Source organism: Syngnathus acus, chromosome 5 (genome assembly GCF_901709675.1).
Source record: "Syngnathus acus chromosome 5, fSynAcu1.2, whole genome shotgun sequence".
Classification (NCBI taxonomy): Eukaryota; Metazoa; Chordata; class Actinopteri; order Syngnathiformes; family Syngnathidae; genus Syngnathus; species Syngnathus acus.
The window spans coordinates 8,938,365-8,960,151 of NC_051091.1; the positions used below are offsets into that span (position 1 = coordinate 8,938,365).

The following is a 21,787-nucleotide window of genomic DNA, read 5'->3' on the forward strand; positions in this document are numbered from 1 at the left end:
ACTATAACCACATAAAAAAATAGCAAAAAAATAAAAAAACAAAAAATGGCCAATTTTTCCCTCTGTTGCAAAGTTAAGGGACAAAATAATAAGTCAAATGTTCTTCTAAAATGAATTCATAAAACGCCCAACTAAATCCACAAAATGCTGACTAAAATAACGATTCTGACTCTCTCCCTCGACAGCCCCTTCTCGTCTTTGACGTATCAATTTAAAAGGCTCCACTACCTTAACCTCCCTCGGGGCCCTTGGAACCATAAGAGTAATCAGCTGGAAGTAACCACGCACATCGCTTTGTGTCGCATTAGGCACCCATCAGTTAAAAAAAACAACCAGCCTGCCCTTATGTTGGGGGGCCATGTCACGCGATGTTGCAATGGATCAGACGTGAGCACTGAGGATGAATCAAGAGTAACGTGCATGTGAGCATTCCACAACAAGGTTGAAAAACACTTCCACATGGGCCCTGCCAATGTGATTCCTAAGCCAACCTATTCGCATTCTGATCCGTCCATCATAACACAAATTGATCCCGAGCGAAACCCGATCGGCGTCGGTTTAGGTGTCACCGCCACTTGTTCTCCTTCACCTGCCTCGGGGGGTTGGTATATCGGCACCTTTTACGTGACCTGCTACTGAAATGAAGAGAGCTTTCAAAACTAGTCGGGGCAGTTCTCCATCAAAAAAGACGCCGACATCCGAGCCGGGCTTAAAAGAGGGCCGGGCCCGGAAGGATCACAAGGGGGGTATCGTTTTCAAGTGCGGACATTGTGAGGGTGGACCCGTGATTCCCTATGATGCAAACTTAGATATTTGGCAACATCCGATTTCAAATTGACACACTTTTATTGCCCATTCCATTTCTGATCATCACCGAACAACTTTCGAGGCCAAAGAAAATGGCTGAAAACTAAGTTCTAAGGTGAATGCACTCACATTACTCCCACACTGACTGCAGGATCTCAACTCACTTTTCCTTCTTTCCACTAGCCACGAAAAAGCCAGCAAGTGCACAGATGTCATGTGCTCTGTTGTTTAGCGGTGGTTTTGCATTTATTTTTAGGTCGGGTGCTAGAATGTGACACTGCAGCGGCTTGACGGAAGAGGCCTGGATGTTCAATGATACCCTGAGAGGTGTGTGGAGGTGGATGAGCAACTGAGTCACATTGCACAAAAAGTAATGGGGCTGCTAGAAATAATATAAGTCATACAAGGTAATGCGGATGATACACGTAACAGAGGTTTTGCAGGTGATGTTGATATACTAAATAATATACTCAAATCTAGGTAATGATTCAGTGTTAAAAATAGAAAATCACAATCTGATATGAAACCAATTAGCATCTCATTAAATGCTTTGCTTTCCAAGTAGCACCACAATAATGACATTGAAAAACAAGTTGCGTAGGAGGCCAAAGTCAATTAAAGTGTATTAGATTTAAATATTAATTTGGAATAGTACCTAAACTAATGTTTACAGATTAAATGCGGATTTATGACACTGACGTGACATACCATTGAACTGCATTTAACAAATCCACTTGACTGGATTAATAAATTGCCACTTTTACAAACAGTTTGAACATTTAATTAAGCAATTCATTCACATACCACCAGAGGGAGCCCCACACATGACCCTGCATTCGAAATGAGCTCCATTTGTGTGTCATGCGACTGTCGTTAATGCTAATGGCAAAGTAGCTATCAATAAAATGCGATTATTTCAACTTACGTGAGCGAGACGGTGAAATGGAAGCGTTGGCGGAGACCCTTAAAGGTGAGGAAGGAGTTTGGAGGGAAGTTTCGTGTGGTCATCTCACAGTAAGGCTTCTCGTAGCCGCCCGAGGGACACTCGCACTTGAAGCCGCCCACCAGGAGGTTCACGCACACGCCGGCGTTCTTGCAAACTCCCGCAGCACAGCGGCCTGAACGCGAAGACAGCTCACAGCGCTCGCCTAGGACATAAAAAAAATGAAATCATGATGATGAACCATAACAAAACATTGGCAAGTGGGTGCAACAACGGGGTGCATGGCTCAGAGTGACAAATACTCACCATCTCCCGATTAATAATTCAAACTAGTTAATATAAGCAGCGACCACATGTGAGCACTTTCCGCCGGCATAAATCATTAAGGCGGCAAATTGCACAGACACCTCGCAGATGGGCGCAAGATGCCTTTAAAGTTTACTTGACACATGCATAAATGATCAATGCAATTGGAATATGAGTTTATGTTAAATTATGTATTTTAAAAATGTCATTTTGTTATTCCCTAAAGCACCATAAACTAATCCCTGGATATTAAACAAGCATAAAGTCATGAAACATTGACAAACAAGAGTCAATATTTATGCGAAAAATATTCAAGAATTCTATATGTCAGCACAGAAGAAAACAAACTTGCTTGCTTAAAATGTACAAAATACTCCATTTGACCACGACTTGGTATTCATGAGAGTGAGCTCGACTCAAACGTTAACGACAACACTTCAAGTGTCCAACAGAGTAAATAATTTTGTTCACAAGCTATTTCCAGGATTTACTTACACCTTTGGCAAAAACGTATCAGGCTTGGCTTAATGAGCCAAAGAAGCAAGAGAGGACATTTCCTCCGAGACGTACGCGCTCGGGGAACATTGTCAGGCTGCTAGGTAACAGGAGCATCGACGTCCCTCTGGAAGAAGCACCGAGCTCAACTTTTAATTACACACTTGTACCTGTAATGAGGTCACAGTGATTGGGTCATGATCGCTACAAGGAAACTTTGGCCCTTTCCCTCTTAGCAAGCCGTTTTGTTTGTTTCTGCAGAAACTGTTGTCTCTTAAATGATCAGCCAGGATTTGTCATGTTTTTGTATTCTTCTCTCAGAGATACATTGAAGTTGTTGTCATTTTCTGGCAACAGTGTGAATATGCTTTTGAAAAGAAGATTTGTTCCAGCCACTTTTAAAGCCCATAAATGAATTCTGGATGAAAGTATGAACGCAAACGGCATGCCAAAAACAAGCGAGGGTGCCAGCCAGCAGGCTGTGTGGAAAGTGGGGGTGTTCTCTCACAACTCGCTGTGTTCTTGTTTGTTCACTCGCTTGTGTTGTTGTGAGCAACATTTTCACCATTGCAAATTCGCACTTGCGCTTGAACGTTGTTGTCATTCGTTTGTTTGTTATCTTCTCGCTCTATGGGATTTTTGAATACACATTAGCAGAAAGTCAATTTATTTGTGATATTTATTATTAAATGTATTATTCTGCCTTTGAATAAAATTAATAATACAATCAAAACACTTAACTTGGATCATCATTAATGAGGCACTATTAATCTTGGACACTACTGATAAGTAACACCAGTATTATTCTACTGAAAAAAAAAATGTGTTGACCTTTTGAGTGGTTGCACAAAATAAAATCATCTGCATTTTTTAAGTAGACTATATCTGTGATTATATATTTTTTTAACCATGCAAGGCCATTCATCTCTCTATCCATCTCTTCAGCAACCCAAAAAAAACAACTCAGACAATCAAAATCATTCACTCTGTCTTTCGGAAGAGTGTTAAAAATGATGGCCACAATTCCTTGTGTTTTTTTTTTTTTCCCCATCACTACCATCTGGCAAACGCCTACGGTCCAACAGATCCAAACCACGCACACGCATTGCATTCACACATCCGTGCACCGTAAAGAGCTCAACTATACCTCACATTGTTCATCCCCTTTTATTGCAGCTACGTGAATCAAAGGTGAGCGCTTTGATCAACACAATTTCAAGTCATGAGAGAATAAATGCACGGAATAAAACCTGCGTGAGTGACTGTGAGAGTATGACAGCTTCAACACCCCCCCTACCCCCACTAACTTGTGAATATAGCCCAGTCTGCTGCTTCCAGAGTGAAAATCCGCCCACTTTCACCCACTCACATGACAACTCCCGTTAAAAGCGCCCACAGTTCAACTCTGACACCCACGGCCGTGCACGAGAAGATGTAAGTGGCGTTCAACCTGATGATGGGGGGGCCCACACGCTATTTCAGGTGCTACGGCAGGTGAGAGAAAGCATTGGAATGTTGGATATGGTGTAATGGAACAGTGTGTGGGTGGGAAAAATGTTTGGGACATCACTCTGCAGCACGGTTTTGTTCATATGTTCTGCTTTTCTTGTTAGCAATAGTTCATTGGAATGAAAATATTTTTGGGGATTAAAATTGAGTTATCTCTTGGAGCATTAAAATATTTTTAAATGGAAAAACTGAATTCAAAATTTCACATTACTTCTCAATTTTCATGAAACATTTTTCCGCATAAAAAAACCTGTAATGGAATTAAAATATTCTTGCAACTGTTTGATTTTTAGCCCACACTATTTGTCAAAATTAGTTGCAAGCGGACAACGACAATAATAACTGAGTGACTCTTTTTAGCCAAGGGGCTCTATTCTCATAAACAGTGAAAATCTGTCATCTGGCATAACGCTGCACAAAGGTGGTGGATGTGAGGGAGGGAGGCGTGCGCTGCTGTGGGCGTGACCATTGGTGACTTCAATCTTGGCCTATCAAAGTGGCTGTTTTGTATTACATGTTAGCATAAGCTAATGCACTTTTTTGATAGCTAAGGAAATACTTTATAAAGTGTGTTTTATCAATTAAAATGTGTTCAAAGTGTGTTGGAGAGGTAGAACGATTAAAAAGAATTAATAATAATATGGTCTCTCTATATCACGGATTTTTACCGAACATGGGTGGGTCTGGAACATGTTCCCAAAATGGTCCACCAATTTCTGAAAAACTCATTGCTAGTTTTGTGAGTGAGGCCTCTCACCTGTGTAGTCGTCCATGCACTCGCAGGTGAAGCCTCCTTCTCTGCTGCGACACACGCCGTGAACGCTGCAGGGTTTGGAATAGCACAGGTCGATCTCGGTCTCGCAGTAGTCTCCTGTAAAACCGGTGGGACAGCGGCAACGCAAGCCGGCGATGGGGTGGATGGGCCTGAAGAGGATGGTGTCGGACACCACGAAGGGAGCCAGGCTGTCAAACTTGAGCACGGACACGCACTTCATGTAATTCTCACAGGGCTCGCGCAGGCAGATGTTGTCGTCAAACGGCAGAACTTCCTGGGAGGAGATCTGAGCCAGCAAACTGCGGTTCAGGTACAGCCTCTCCTGGAGTTCCTCGGAGCCAAAAAACTCCGCTCCTCCTCCTTCTTCCCCTCTTCCGCCGCCGTCTTGTCCGCGCTCGCCGAGGCCCGGAGGCCGCTGGGGGGCGTCGCCCGGCACCGCCACCGACAGGCTGACATTCAGGATGCGGGCGCTGACGTCGGTGTCGTCTTGAATGTTAAAGATGACGACGTCTTCGGGGGCTGCCGAGAGCACGCGAGCCACGCCGTCCAGGAACTGAGCGAGCAGCAGGGACAGGAAGTGCTCCTGAGAAGTGTTGGCGAGCCTCAGTGTGATGCTGTTGGACAACATCTCATCGGTGATGATTGTGACTTGAAGGAGGCACTGGGCCGACACGGAGTGGACGCCATCTACACGCACAAAAAGACAAAGAGTTAACTGTGTTAACGCTTAAAACAGTATTTTTAAATATCTGCATGTCATCTCCCACATTTATTAAAAATAGTATTATTTTTACATTGGCACTTAGCAGCAGGTTTCAAGTGATATTGTTCCCACTTGACCGAGTGAACTGCACTGTTGAAGCAATGGCGCTAAAGTTCCAAGCGCACCTGCCAAGTGTAAACACAGCCTACAATAGAAGGACGCTTATATGAAATACTTTCCTTTAAATTCTCGGTTCAAAAGAAGAGTTCATCTCCTGCTATGCCTTTTACACATGATAATAGACTTAACGCCAGGTCCACAAAAGAACAAGCTTATGTTTCCATTCAATACATCCCAACTCCTAATCAAGAATATTACGCTTGCATTCAGCGTAAAATTCCTCCTTTCTTTCTCCGGAAGAAGAAACGCTTCTTCATTTTACATGCCAAGTCTGCAAGTTCAACAGTTGAAGCATTTCTCAGCCCGGCTTATCACTTGTCTTGTATCCTCTTGTTCCCCCCCCGTACCACGTCGAGTTTTTGAAAGTCTGCCATGAAACTTCAATATAGTGCGTAATGTTTTTTAAAAAATAATAAATTTTTGTCTATAAGTTTCTTTAGACAAAAAAAGAGCGATAACAGTTCAATTACATTTGAGAAAATTGAAGAATTGTCATGTTTGTTGTCAGCCAACTTAATGTTGATAATATTCCATCGGTCAGGTCTGCAGGCAGAAAACACAAAACCAGCTCAATCGACACAAACGTGTGGTGAAAACAGGCCGGCCGACTCCCCTCTCCCCCAAAATCAATGGGCCGCTTTGTTTGAGGAGCCTGGACGCAGGCCAGAGGGCAGAACCTGTGTGCACAACTCGCGCAAACAAACAGAAAACTTCCCAAAGTTACCAGATCACCATTTGGCATCAGGCGAATGCCAACCGCGAGGAGGAAGAGGCCGAGGACGAGGACGAGGAGGGGCTGGAGCGCTTGTCATAGAGGAAGCGAAAGAGAAGCATGTTTGACACGGTTCTAATCCCTCTGTTTTCATTTAAGAACCTCCGACACAGCAATAATACATGACCCAAGTGGAGGAAGTACAGAAACAAGCGGGACGAATTCACACTGTACTGTCAACACACATGCACACGTACGTGCACGCATACACACACACACACACGCACACACACACACACACACACACACACACACACACACAGCTGTGTACGCAAGACAATTCTTGCATATAAAGAAAAGCTGATATAACAACAGAATACTGAATGAAGACCCCACAACGGACACACAAGTTTAACTGAATGCTGAAACATGGCTGCCATTATTATTTTTTTTACAAAATGGCCGCCCCTTGAGATGAATATAAATGGCTTGATTTTGCTGTTTAATCGAAGACACCTTCTGACATTTTTCAGTCTACAAACAATCCAAATAAATCCATCTGTCTTTTGACACCGTTTTTACTGGCTATTGACGTCTTTATTTAAGCACGAGGAGGTCTTGCATCCATGTTGCTCAATTTTCCAAGGATTGATGACCACAGCAAGCAATGCAGCACGTCGTGTCAATAAAAGAAAATCAGTAGAAATTGCTCATGATGAATTTCAACAGCTGAGCTGCATGTGAGATGAACATAAGCTACGTTATTAGGTACACTTGTAAAATCCAATGAGAATTTTTTTTTTTTTTTACAGTTTAATGCTCATGTTTCCAGGTAACACACAATGAAACTGACTCCATTTTATCGCCAGTTTGAGACGTTTTATTTTGTGTATAATTAAACAAACACATTAGTCAGTGTTTGTTAATATGTTTGCTAATATTGAATCAGAATTCAGTTTTGTCACTTGCTTGCACAGGTATCACAAGGTCACATTACAACATCAGTAAGTGAGTGCGCTGAGCAAAGCAACAAAAGTTTAGTCGCCGCCGCACGTTTCACCCCGTTTCATCCATTCATGCCCATTCTGGCCGCGTTTCTGCAACGACATTAGCCAGATAAACAGCTCTCACTAAAGAGGCGCTTTTAAAGTATGAGGACAGACATGGCCTTAATTATGCCCTCTGCCAGCTCGCATTCTTGGATGGGAGCTCGGGCACAGCTCCAGGCGTGGATGCAACGCTGGGAAAGTGAGCACGAGGAGAATCTCCTCTGAAAGGAAGCAGACCATCCCTCAAATGGGTCATTCTCCATGGAAGGATTCTCCGCGCTTTGGGCCAAATGAGGAACATTTAGGTCCCAGACCTGGAGTGTGACGCCGCTTTCACTTCGGACCCTTGTGGGAGCCTCTCAGCTAAGGAGATGGCGCCAGGGAAAAGATTAAACACACACTGTGGTTACGGGTTGGGCCACGACGCTACACAGAACCGAGTGTGTGCATGCCTGTGTTAATGTACACGTCAGCACATGTAAGCAGAGGCGATTATTTGATATTTAAGTGACTATTTGATTGTGATGTCAAACACTGCTTTTATTAGTTATTGACTGTAAATGTCGCAAGTAAAAGTAAAGTTCTGGTCACCTGGGTCATTTTTAGATCATTTAAAAAGTAAACAAACTGAGAAACTTAAATTTTAGAATCGCATTCTAATAAATAGGACAGCATTTTCATTGCAGCAAGTCAACAAATATTATACACATATCCTTTGTGCATAATGTTGTATTTTTAAGTCTTCAGGAGGTCTTAATGGTCGTGATAATTGCCTGCTGAGGGACAGGCAGTGAGAGAGAGAGAGAAAAGAAATCGGGGTGACTCGCCTAATTAGACCACAAAGTTAGCGTCCAAACTCTCAGCGGAGTCCCAGAAAATGTCAACGAAGTCATGGTGGATGAGGAGCAGAAAGGCAGTGTGAGCAAACGGCACAGGAAAGAGACATCAGCGGCCACCATAGTAACCCAGAGGCATCTTTTTAAAGCTCATTCTTCGAAGAAGTTGTCAATTATTGAAGCTTGACGCTATAAATTTGTTGGTGGTGGTCGAACTGTTAGAAATGAAAGACAATCATGTCGGCGGAACAAATTCTTGCCATCATTTTATTTTTTTATATCTTGCTTGTTAACCACATTTGAACTAAAACAGTATTTCACGTTTTGATTTGGATTAGAAAAATAAATGTCATTTTACACAATAAGCCATGATGGAAAGCATTAGGATAATGTCATTCATCATGATGACACTGAAGTGCTAATAACAAATCTCAGCTCCTTGCTGCCGCCGGCTACCATATGGCTAATGACGTGGATGTCACATTTAACATAGTATAATAGTAATACAAATAGTAATAGTATCTTCCTTGGACCCAGCTGCACAGGATGGTCACACTGAGGAGAACCTCCAGGTTAACCTCTTTTGGCAATTGTCATGCGCCCAAACAGTGTTGACAGTTCCTTTGGGGCCTTTTTGATTTAATTACAATCAAATACTTGAGGTTGCCTCAAATGCGGTACACTCGTTACTTAGCGGGAGTGCTCTGTGTCCTTACAGATGCAACATTTCTTAATGGACAGTGCACACGTGACATGTTTATGGCTACTTTGAGCTTACAGGTGCTGGACTTTGTTAACATAGACTGTCAAAATGTAAAACTGGGCAGAATTTTCACCTTACTCAAGCAAATCATGCTTAGTATTTTTATACCTCTGTTTCTGCCTTGTAATCATGTCTAATTTCACGAGAATGAAATTAATTATTCTAGCCTGCCACTGAGGAGCAGAGAGCCTGCAGCGGTGCGAGTGAGCTAATCCCCCATGACCGTAGTAGCGGCGGCAGCCGGCGAGCGGATGTTCAATTAAAAGCAAAGAGCACGAAAGAAGATTTCTGTGTTGAACCATCACTAATGAGGGAAGATTTAGGTTAAAGATTGTGAGAGTTTTACATCTCTGTGTCAACTAGCTGAATGAAGTGTATTGGTTATCATTATGACTCAAACTAATGAGCCACAACTGTACACAATTTTGTTTTGGTTATGCATCTTAAGAGTTCTAGAAAGGCATGAGCTAGTCTGTCACTTCCAAAACAATAGTGGTGAACCACAATGTTGTTACGGCATTTGTGTTGCTTAAGATAATATGTTCCATATCACTCTAGATAAGTGTTGTCATGAGGTTTTGATTCGATATACTTTTCTATGTCTCCATTTTGTTATGTCTTGTCACTGCAAGAGTTTTATGGTTACCCTGAGCAGAACCCACGCAACAATAGCCGTGTGTTCTGTCATTCGTGAATGAGTACGGTCGACCTGAAATATGTCTTTTTTTTTAACCCCCTCAAAATATAAGTGTTGTCAAAACAAGAGGCCAAAATGTCTTATCTTAGCAGGAGAGGTGTGTCTTCAGCATTCACAGTAAAATGTTGCCGGGTAGCGGCCCGCATGAATGAACCGGGCTGAAAGGTGAACCCAAACTGCTTGGGGAGGCGAGCGGGGGCTATAAAAATGGGTGGAGGTCGCTTTTTCATTTCATTTCACTTGGACCCTGCCCCCCTCTCAAAGCCCTCTTCCTGACCCTTGGGAGGAGAGCAACGGCTGACGCTGACACCATCGCCACCAATACAACTGCTACTAACAGAAAGCGTCAGGTTTTTTTTTTTTTTTTTAGATGAAGTCAAGACATTAATTTGTGACATCTTACATTGTTGTGTTCAATATCACAGCACAGCTAAAAGGGTTAGAAATAACACAGGTGCTTATGATGAAACAATTTGTCAACAACTGAAGCAAAGCAGCACTTTGGTTGTTGGCCAGCAGCCACACAAGTTGATCTGAGCACAAACAGCTCAGGTGAAACAAAAAAGCTCTTATCCTCAGGAGAGGGAGCAGACAGACCGCACGTTCCGACTCCTACGCAGCACATTTGCTGTTGTCTCGATCTGAGCCAAGGTAAAGCTGGGAAATAATGTGCCATTAACACTGCATACTCTGTTTATGCAGGGAGGGGGAAAAAAAATCAACAAATTAGTGTTTGACCTTGTTTTTGTTGTTTTGGTTTTATCTGCAGACAAAAAAAGCCTCTTGATTGAAAAAAAAAAAAGAGGCATAGATCAGCGATAACAACAAAGACAACAGTGAAAAAGGCAAGTCAATACTGACAAGCTTGTGCAGCTCAATGTCAACTCAAGGATTTCAATTCTGAGAGTCAGACCCAAAAGTGCAACCCCCCCCGCCCGAGCTGAGTGTTTTGGCCATTCATACTTATTTCTGGAGCCTTCCAGTTCATCCCCTGACGACACTTTCATGCAACATTGCAAAAAAAAAAAAACAATATTCCACACATTGCCCCCCCTTACCTTCCAGCGTGGCAGCTTCGGAAATGCATGACCTCTCGCAATCAGAACATTTGCATATAATACAAAACTGCTGTCAGCGCAATAGTGACGAGACATTAACATGCAGCGGTGTGGTCGACTATGAGGCCTTTTCTGTATAGTCACATGATAACTTCAATATTTGCCACAAGATGTAGAGATGTATGATCAACTGGACCATTTTGAAGAATTGATCACAAATTTACTAAATCTGAAAGCAGCTTGGATTTTAGACTATAGCGCCAGTTTGGCACAATGGACTTGTAAACAAATTCCTGAATTCACTTTACAGGGTTTTTCACATATAATAACTTGGCTGACAAAAGTTGCTTGCCCGATTCTAAAATTGTCTTTCCAAAAGTGCTAAAAGTGAAAACCACAACCTGCATCCACTCACACATTGCCAGCAAACTGTGAAATCCCAGTCGCACCAGTGTAGGGACTTAAGGGGGGGGGGGGACCATCTGTTTGACTACTGTGACGCCCTCCTGTCACTATCAATTCAAGGCCCTGGTGGAACAGTTGAAACTCGCCGCATGTCAGAGAACACCGCAAGTGGCATCGCACCTCCCGTCTAACAGTTTAACGTTGACAGTTTACGCTCTGCAGCCGCAGCATATGAAACCAGGTCACTGTGAAATCTCAATCTGGTTCTATGCTAAATGGGAGCAATGTAGCGTGAAGGTAACAATCCGTTAAATAATCAGATGCTGTCACATTCGAGATGTTGGACGTGTTCGCTTGTTGTGCTGCCGGAAAGGTTCAGTTGAGGCCTGCATGCTGAGAGGAGATGACGAATATATTATATGGACAGAAATGATGGGACACGAAAGAAAATGTGATGTGGGTCACCACTTTGTAGCTTCAACACAAATACATTCCAGAATATGTATGGGAATTTTTGTCCAAGAAGTTCAAAATCTGTGTTGTAGCTCATTCCAAAGGTGTTTGATGAGGTTCTTACACACAACATTTACCAAAACACGTTGTTTTGGTAACTGTGGCACAACAAGTCGTGATGGAATGGAAAAGGGAATTTCCCCAACCGCTCCCCAAAAAACTGGACTAAGTCATGGAGTAAAACCCCAAATTGATTTTGAATTAATAGATTAAGATAAATGTCTGTTTACAGCCCTTCGTGTTTCAGTTTGAGAAGATTGCTTTTCCACTTAAAAGTAAAGGGAAACAATGTAAGCCACAGTAGATTGAAAGCATCAGTTGTGTTTCATATGTAACAAACAACAACAGATGAGAAATGTCTCATGCATAAACATCACAAGCTAAGTGGCTAAGCTAACATTAGCATGTTTAAACACTTAGAAAAAATAATGTATTCAATGTCCCCAATTAAATACTTTGGAGTGTTGGCAATCAGTGATTCATTATGGTAGTAGTGTCACCATTAAACTGTACACTACAGTAAGTAATGACACCATGAAACCCAAAACAAGTGGACACAAAGGCAGAAAGTTTCCGCCCCAAACTGGCAGTGGCCACTCCCATTGTCTGCTGGGAGGATGAGCACAATGCGGGACATGCAGCAAACGTAATCCCAAACAACTCCTGTCTCCCAGATGATGTCATGATGCCCCCCCCCCCCTTCTAGCACCTCCATGGGACCCCCATCATGCAGTCAAGTGGAGAGAAACAAGCGGCTGTCCTGCTACTGAGGAAAAAGAAGAAATGGGATACTGAGTGCAGCCTGGTTATATCAACAAGACGTCTCAGGTGTTTTTGAGCTTCTGAAGTCTGCCACATGCAGGTGTAAATTTTGTTGGGGGGGGGGGGCAACATCACTAAGAGATGGTTTATATCTGAGGTCAGGTGTCGGCCACCTCGCCGCATGCTCCATAAAAACGTCTGCACCCGGCGGGACAGGTCGGCGTGTCCCGAAGTAGTGCAAATTTAAAGGAAACCTGACATGCTTCACTGCCAAAGAGGGAGACGGGGACAGTTACTCTTTAGAACTTTATGTGCCAGCCCCTCCCCCGCATCTTCGCCCCACAAAAGGGGACCTTACCCCTCTTCCCCACCCACCAGGAATTTCTCAGGCATTGCTGGGTTCACCATGACAACTGGGCGCTTAACAAAGCATTTCTCTTAGGCATTCTTCCTTTCACAGACCGGGGAGGGGGAGATGGGGGACGGCAGGATGGAGAGGCTCAGAAAAGACGGGACGGAGGAGTTTGAAACGATGAGAGGGAACACAGGAGGTTGCAGGGGGTGAGAGTCATATAAACCCAGATTGGAACAATTTGGGAAAAGGTGACATATTGACAAAAAGGACATATGAGACACTTGTCACAGATTTGCTTGGTTGAAGACCAAAGTGCAGGGAAGCAACGAGGAGAGGCAAGAAAGGGAGTTTAACTTTACTAAAACAACAAAAAGGCAAGCAAACAAGGAGAAAAGTCCAAAGAACAAGAGTTAAAGTACCAAACATAACTTGACAGAACATGACTGCGACCCAACCGAGGGGAAAAAAAAAACAACACGACTATGAGGAAAATCTGGACGAGACACGAGCGTCTGACGGAACAGACTGATAGACACAAAAGAACGAACCGACGAGAACAGGTGCACCAATCTTCCGGTGTCATCTATCTCATCAAATCGTGGTGTTTAAGATAACATTGTGCAGTATCATATGATGTGATGAATTAATTATTCAAGAAACGGGCATGTTCATTGTTGTCCCTATGGGTGTCAATGTGGTTGTTTAGATATGTTCAGAAGCTCCAGGACACACATGACCATTATGGGGAATATCAATCTAAGAATTTATGGACACTTGCATATAGAACTAGCAGTATTAAGATCAGATGAGAGAATGAATAACCATAACAATAATAATAATAATAATAATAATCCCCCACCTCTCGCTTCAAATATTCCAAACAGGAGTGATTACATACAGGGAAAGTAGAAAAAAAAATAGTAGTGCCTATGGTCATCCTAGCTTCATTTGAAAGCAAAAACACGTGCGTAATTCACACATACACACTGTCAAGTCAACACCAATTTCCATCGGTTGAGCACTCAAAACAAATGAGCGTACTGCTTGATTGAGATAATTATATGACGGTGGCGGCGAGTGCTGAAAGCAGTCCAGCTGTTGCTGGCCTCTCTCACACACACAGACAAACACACACAATATATATAATTTAAGCAGCTAATGGTTCAGTAGTGTTGAAAAGATCAACTACGAAAAAGTTCCAGAGTTACAAACAGCTTAAAAAGTTTGTAGGGATTATAATGAAACGACACTAATGCCAAGCACAGCGTGTTCCATTGAAATTCAAGCCACGCATGCAGGCAGGATTGTCTTACACAAAGATAACCACGTCTTGCTCCTACAAGACAGTAAAAGAAACATCTAAATATTTAATATTTATTCTTTCCTATAAAAAAAATACCTGATAGAAAGTGTTAGATAAGTCTTGGTTTCCAATATTTACAGGTAGAGGCTGTCAGAAAAAACAAGTGCTACTGTCAAAATTAGGTCATATTTTATGACTGGTGCTACTAAAGAACAACACACAATAAAGAAATGAACACCTCTCCAATAATGTCACTCAAATGCTTTTGTCGTCTTTGTAAAGGCGGGACTTGCATCACATCTTGTATGTGATCTCATGAGATTGTGCAAGTGTCAGTCGAAACAAAATAGGAGCCCGTAACCTTGGCTCATCCTCATGCACTTCAGCTGTACACTTGAAACTTAAAAGTGCTCCTCTACCTAGCTCACCACTGCCCACAGAGAAAAACGAGTTGTCCACCGTGCAAGTGAAGTATCTGCTCAGCGGAATGTGAGTCGAATCCAACTGCCTTCATTAGCGACTGTGGTTGAGGGGGGGGGGGGTCGGAATCACGACAGTGGCATCTGCGACAATATGCCAACTTGGGTTTGGAATTGAATTCAAACAAAGGACAGAGTGTCCTTGTTGCATATTAAATGGTATGTATAAATTATTTGCAACAAAGGGGGTTAAACTAATCAGGTCACAAGCAGGCCGTGCCACAATTCACTCACACATCGTACGTCTTACGGAGGAACATTAGCTGGGCTTAAGGATGCAATGAAAGGACAAAATGCGGCACCTATTAATGCAAGCTCACGCATGCCTGGGAACGCTTGATCAGACATCAGTACGTCAACATTTGGTCTGACAACATCTCGGGAAAGAGATGAAAAAGTCAATTTAATCCCACGCATGACAAGGAGCGCACCGGCTTGTTGTGAGCAGAATTTGCCTTGGCCGCGTATCCAATTGTGCTGTGACATAGACAATGATCCAATCATTGTTTTTGTTCGTGGTCATTAAATCATAAAGAGCTGATGAGCAAGTGTAACCTGCTTCATTTTGGAAATGAATTATTACCCGATGAATCCGATGGAGTCTGCTCTAATGGTTAATTTATTTATGAATATAGGTCAATTACAATGGAGGGGGTTGGTATCAGTTGAAATATTATTAATGTATTAAAGCCTTTAAAGTGATGTAATTGTCATTATTGATGATGTCAGGGTGAGGGTTTTTGATCTCGGCTTGGCAATGGCCTCTCTATAGAACCTTTTTTTTTATATTTTTCATATTTTTACACTTTTCGGAACAATTTAAGATAAAACAAAACAACAACCTGGATTTGACTTAAAATAGGTTACATCCTCATCACTTGAGGCGTTTTATTTAGATGAGACTGCAGAGGGAGCAGCTCATTTAAATATCAGTCCTCGTGCACGTTGAAGCTTTGAGAGTAAAAGCGATGATATTACAAATCTCTCTCAAACATGAAAACATTTCGGAAAATTGAGAAGCTGCTGCGGACTCAAAGTTGACTTTGACTGCTTATTAGCCAAGTGTAGCTTCATTCAACCCATTTCACTACTGGAGAGCGGCTCTGTTCATCACAGTCCAGCTACAAACAAAAGAGCCCATCGCAAATCGTCGATCATAAGGGGCCTCTTCAACTGCAGCATGGAGAGGACGATAATGGGGAAGACTTGGGAGGTCCCTGGAGGGGGAAGCCTTTGGAAATTGGGGTCAGCAGCAGCTAAAGGAGGACACTTTCCCTTCTTGCTTCTTTATTTGCTGCATCTTTAATCAAACTTCCAGTTCATACATCCACGTCTTCGACCCCCTGAGCCTTTAGCAGGGGAGCTGACATATACACTCCAGCAGGTGCGGAACCCGCGAGAAGGGGGGGGGGCATGGACTCTAATTGGTCAGTCCCAGCTGTCGTGCCCTGACCACAACCGGCAACCTGCTATGACTTTCAGAACCAGCTTGTCAATCGACCCACTCACTATTATTCCCCAGTGGCTGGAAAACACCTTCAATCCAGCCACATGTAGGTTTGGGAATTTCAGAAGTGACACTTAAATCTATCCATTTTTATCATCTTATGGACCCAAACTGATACGGTCCTGACTGCACTGTCAATCAGCAACCCATTTAGCCAACTCAGACAAATCCCCAAAACGCCCATCAGCTTTAATCCACATCCAAGTCCAATTTAACCTTCCAATCTCTTAATTGAGTTCCCCGTTGTGTTGTGTTTTCTCTTTCCTTCTGCCAAGGTCAAAGAGAAGGCAAATTTACAGCAGCTCACACTGCGGCACATAAGTGGGGGAACACTGCACTCCCACATTCTGGGAGTGTAATTCATGTTCAACCCCATTTTTAGAGCGAGGGAACCTCCTCATTTGTGTTTGGGTACAGAATTGAAGCTTTTCGCAAGAGAAGAGCCAAAACCATAAAGTAAATCTACTCTGTTAAGCCGCTGTCTTTAAACACACCGTCGTCTGTCATCAACACACACAGTTGCTTTTAAATCACTCTGTTTAAATGAGTTGAAAAAGAAATACGCACCAGTTGAACAATAAAACAGTTAAAGGACATCAACTCTCATCTGACACTCTAAACAAGCTCCAGAAACAGACTACTATAATTGAATTAAGACGTTTCTTTGTTTTTGGGAGGGGTGGGGGGGTGGACAATTATGGCACCGGATCAGTCTGTCCACTGGAGTGTGGATCCCGCAGGATACAGACAAGCTCTGTCTGGTAGCTATTTAAATCTCCACAATGGACGGCAACAAATCACACTCGTATAAATAAGCCAATTCCTTAATGAGGGTACAAGTAATTACAGAATCTGCCCCGCATCAAACAATTCAAATCCGAGACCCAATTTAAATGCTTGAATGTCTTGTTTTTTCAACATGTCCTATAGAGAATGTTAATCCTCCCCCATGAATATTTCAATTGCATTGAAAATCACTCTGTAAGCACAAGAAGTCATACTTAAGCTCACTTCCATTATCGGGTGAAGTGAAGCGAAAATGGAGTAGGAACACATCTGAGTGAGTGTGCTGTGTTATTATCTTACCTGACACTGAGATTCTCATGGAGGCCTCCAGAGGACGGTTGTTATCCAGGGCCTGGCTTAGCTGGATCTCCCCTGTGGTTTGGTTCAGTAGCACAAGATTCAACTCATTGCCCACTTCAAACCTGTAGAGGAGCTGGTCCGAAACGTCCGGGTCGTGGGCGGGGATGCGGCCGATCACTCCGGCCGGGAAACTGCTGGATTTGTCCGTTACGTAGTTGTTGAAGATGATCTGGAAGTTTTGGAGCACGGGAACGTTGTCGTTCTTGTCGACGAGTTTGATGTGGACTGTGGCGCGACTGACCAGAGGGGCGGAGGTAGCCTGGACTACTATGATGTACTCAGACTTCGTCTCATAGTCCAGGTCTATTAGCGACGTCAGTTCTCCGGAGAAGATATCAAGCTGGAACATCTCCGGGATGTTTCCTTCCACTATTTGGTACATAATCTGTGCGTTACTGCCTTCATCTGGGTCCGTTGCTGATATAAACGCAACCACAAGGCCAATGGGGGTGTTTTCGTCCACCATAATGTCAAACTCATCTTTCTCAAACACGGGAGGGTTGTCGTTCACGTCGAGAATCGTCACTTGGATGTTTACTGGCGTTTTCAGAGACGGAACGCCTTTGTCCACGGCAAAAGCCTGCAGGCTGTAAACGGGCACGTTCTCTCGATCTAATCTACGTAGCGTGCGAACAATCCCCGATGTGGATTCGATTATGAAGTCTCCTTCGCCGTCCTCGCCACCCTGGAAGGTGTAGAAGACGCGTCCGTTGAGGCCAGAGTCTCGATCGGTGGCGGACACCTGGACCACGCTGGTGAACACCGGCACGTCCTCCATTACAGAGCCCAAGTAGTTGTCTCTGAGGAAGCGCGGCGAGTTGTCGTTCACGTCGTTCACCAGTATCTCCAGGTAGGTGGTGTCCGACTTCTGCGGGATACCGTTATCGCGGGCGGTGATGGCCAGCGTGTAGGACACCTGGTCCTCGTAGTCCAGTTCCATCTGCGTAGTGACGGCCCCCGTGTCAGGATCGATGTCAAACTGCGGAATGCTGTCGTCCATAAAATAGGTGATGCGGGCGTTCTCTCCCGTGTCTTCATCCGTGGCACTTATAAGGACAACAGTGGTGCCCGTCGGCCTATCCTCGTTGATGTTGACCGTGTAATGGGAGCTCTGAAACACGGGCCTGTGTGTGTTGGCATCGGTGACGTTGACAAAGACTTTAGCCGTGTCAAAGAGCGTACCATCGCTCGCGGTCACAGTCAGGACGTACTGGCGTTCTAGTTTGTAGTCCAAAGGCAGCGCCAGTGTGATAAGCCCACCTCCGCTCTGACTCGTAATGGAGAACCTGTTGCGAGTGTTTCCACTGGATATCTGGTACGTCACTACGCTGTTGATGTCCTGGTCCACCGCGGACACGGTCACCACGCTGATCCCTACGGCCGCGTCCTCATTCAGTCGCATGTAGTACGCCTTCTGAGTGAACTCCGGGTTGTTGTCGTTGACGTCGAGAATGGTCATGCTAATGCTGGCCGAGGAGGACATGGCAGGGTAGCCGTGATCTCGAGCCTCTACCCCAAAGTTGTAGAAATCCACACTCTCCCTGTCCAGTTCAGCCGCCACTACGATCCACCCCGTGTTGTTGTTGATGGTGAAAGGAAAGTCTGGCATGGTTTCAGTAAGACGATAGTCCAACCTGGAGTTGTCACCAGAGTCTGCATCCACGGCTTGGATGTGGATGATCGAGTAGCCTAGTGGCACGTTCTCTAACACGGTAGCCTGGAATGGGGTGCTGACAAAAATCGGAGCATTGTCATTAACATCCAGCACCTGCACCGTGACCAGGCCGCTGATGTTGGAAAGAGGGGGGCGGCCCCCATCTTGAGCTCGGATTCTTAAGGTGTATTCTTTGCTAGCCTCGTAATCCAGGTGACTCACCAGGTCCATTTTACCCGTCTGGGCGTCAATATAAAACTGCCCCCTGGAGTTGCCACTCATGATACTGAAGTGAACCATGGCATTGCTCCCCCTGTCCTGGTCTGTGGCGGTCACCTGCAGGATCTCAGTATTAGGGGCCAAGTCCTCAGGGACCTGGACCACATAACGTTTCTCACTAAACTGGGGAGCATTGTCATTGTCATCTTCTACCACAATGTAAACAGAAGCCGTCGCACTACGGGGCCCGGGGTCACGACCTTGGTCGTTTGCCCGGACTAACAACATATACGCATCCACCGCCTCCCTGTCTACAAGGCCTTTGGTGCGAATAATACCAGACCTGGAATCAATCTCAAATACATCATTTGACCCGTTATTATTCAGGATTTGATAAAGGATGTTACCGTTAACTGGCGCATCGTCATCAGTGGCCCTCACTGTCAGAACTTCATAGCCAATCTCCAGATTCTCCCTGATGTTTTCCTTATAGTCCTGCTGCTCAAAAACGGGATCGTGGTCGTTAGCATCGCTGACCGTAATGGTGAGCGTGGCCATGGCCGTACGCCGAGGTGTCCCATGGTCCACTGCGGTCACGCGGAACACATGGGTTTCTTTCGTCTCGCGGTCCAACAACTCCACTGTGGACACAGCGCCGGTGGCCGGATCCACTGCAAAAAGGTTATTAGAGCGGCTGTCAAAGAGAGCCTCAATGAAATACTCCAGCCGGCCCGCTTCACCCTCATCTGCATCGACTGCTTTTAAAACGACAACAGAGGTCCCAGCTGGCTTGTTCTCTGCCACAGACACCTGGTACATTGGGGGCTGAAACTGAGGGCTGCTGTTGATGCTTCTCCTCCTCCTACCCACAATTCCCGAGTTGGAGCGAGCTGCCTTTTCTAGCAGCTTCTTGATGTGGCCCTGCAGAAAGGGGCCCCGTCCCACGCGCCAGTGGATGAAGATGGGATCCACGCGTCTGGATCCGTCTCCTACGATGACATCGCAGAGCAGATCCAATTCCAGGAGAGTGTCCTGGCTCCAGCACAGAGTCTCAGACACAAACAAGTCCCCATCGGAGAAATAAAAGTGACCCCGGCTGGTGACCCGACAACGGGTGGGTTCTCCGGGTAGCAGCCCTCTCACTGGAAATAAAGCAAAACCTGCTTGGTGGCACTGTGCGGGCTTAACAAACAAACTGAGCACTTCCATATCCCATTCGGCTTGCCTTGTGGGCTTTTTGGAGCAGTTTCTCCCATGGACGTGGACATCGTAGCGGCTGGTGATGAGGTGCCGGTAGCCGGAACGCACGGAGTCTACGCAGTCAACCACCACGAACAGCGTAAACGGGTTGTTGCGCAGCGATGCGCACTTTATAGAGTCGAAAAGTAACACGGTTCCCGTCGCAGGGTCTGTATCCAGGAAGCGCTCGGTGGCTTTGGGAGCAAGCACCTGATCCAAGGCGCACCGTGCGCGCTGCTCCACGCCGGCCAGCACAGTCCCCGGCCGGGCATCTTCGCTGAGGTGAACCGCGTAACTGGACACCACCAGCGGAACCAGCTCGCACCAGCAGCAAAGAATGAGAAAATCCAATTGAATGAAGTGCATCGCTCCTCGATGTGCGTCCAAGGGTTCGAAGAGGAGTTCAAAACGTGGAGCTCCTTAAACTTTCCACCAGTGACTTTTCTTTTGTTGCGGAAGAGCCATGCTCTCTCGCGGCAGGCGCATTTCTCACTCCGGGTGCCTTTTGGATTTAAATGGTATTTCAAGGTAAGGATGAAGCCTTGCGGGGCGGACTGTCTCACTCAAGCATAAACACAAACACATTCACGCGCACCGACGAGCTCGCATGCACATCCTGACCGCCTGCGCAACTTCACTTGAATGGTGAAAATGGCTACGACGCACTCGGGCTCATTAACATAAACCCGCGTTCGTGCGTGCGAGCGTGCGCGTGTATGCAAATGTTGGACAGTTCTGTGAAGGGGTTCACAAACCCTGGTACTGGAGATAAATGAAGACTTCCTCCCGGGGCTTCATTTATTAAACGGGAACATTGGCAAGTCAACAGTGGCTCTAGCCCGTAAAGGTCATTTATTTCACTCATTCTCTTATCTAGGTTGGATATATTTTGCCTGGCTCTATTGTACCTTTTTTCAAATGCAAATGGAACCCAAGTGGTGATGTCCCACAATGTGTAATGGAATTAATGAGTGACAAACTTGTGTGACCCTGCCAAAAACAGTGGTTTACTCATTAATTGATGGCATTCCTCAATGTTTGACTAACGTGTAGCACACTACACGATCAGTAGTTAGTACTTGCACTTTTTGCAATCTATATATGGATGGAGTAAATTAGATTAAGTTAATTGGGTTTCATCAAGCACGTTTTGCATCTCGTGAAATGTTTGGCTGTAAGTGGCTAGCCGAAACTTCAAAGTTACTTGACTTCAAGCTTATTCTAATTTCTAAACATGCATCTATCATTCATCAGTGAAGTGAATCAAGTAAACATTTACCGCCTAAGAATAATTTTCATCGTATGGGTCATAATGTACAGCATTTCAGAGGACTATTTTTGGGAGGTCCAGCTAAATAAATAAACAAAAAAT

At 44.6% G+C, this 21,787-nt stretch overlaps 1 protein-coding gene across 2 annotated transcripts in view; it reads right to left on the reverse strand.

The window, feature by feature from the left end:
• Window positions 1–21,077, reverse strand: part of celsr2 (cadherin, EGF LAG seven-pass G-type receptor 2) — a 37,022-nt gene extending 15,945 nt beyond the window's left edge. For both annotated transcript variants that reach the window (XM_037252918.1, XM_037252917.1), the window contains exons 1-3: window positions 17,244–21,077; window positions 4,818–5,522; window positions 1,733–1,955 (exon numbers count right to left, since the gene is read on the reverse strand). In XM_037252918.1, the coding sequence (XP_037108813.1) occupies window positions 1,733–1,955; window positions 4,818–5,522; window positions 17,244–20,781 (4,466 nt within the window). In that variant the 5' untranslated portion in view covers window positions 20,782–21,077. The remainder of the gene's footprint in view (window positions 1–1,732; window positions 1,956–4,817; window positions 5,523–17,243) is intronic.
• Between the last annotated feature and the right edge of the window lie 710 nt (window positions 21,078–21,787).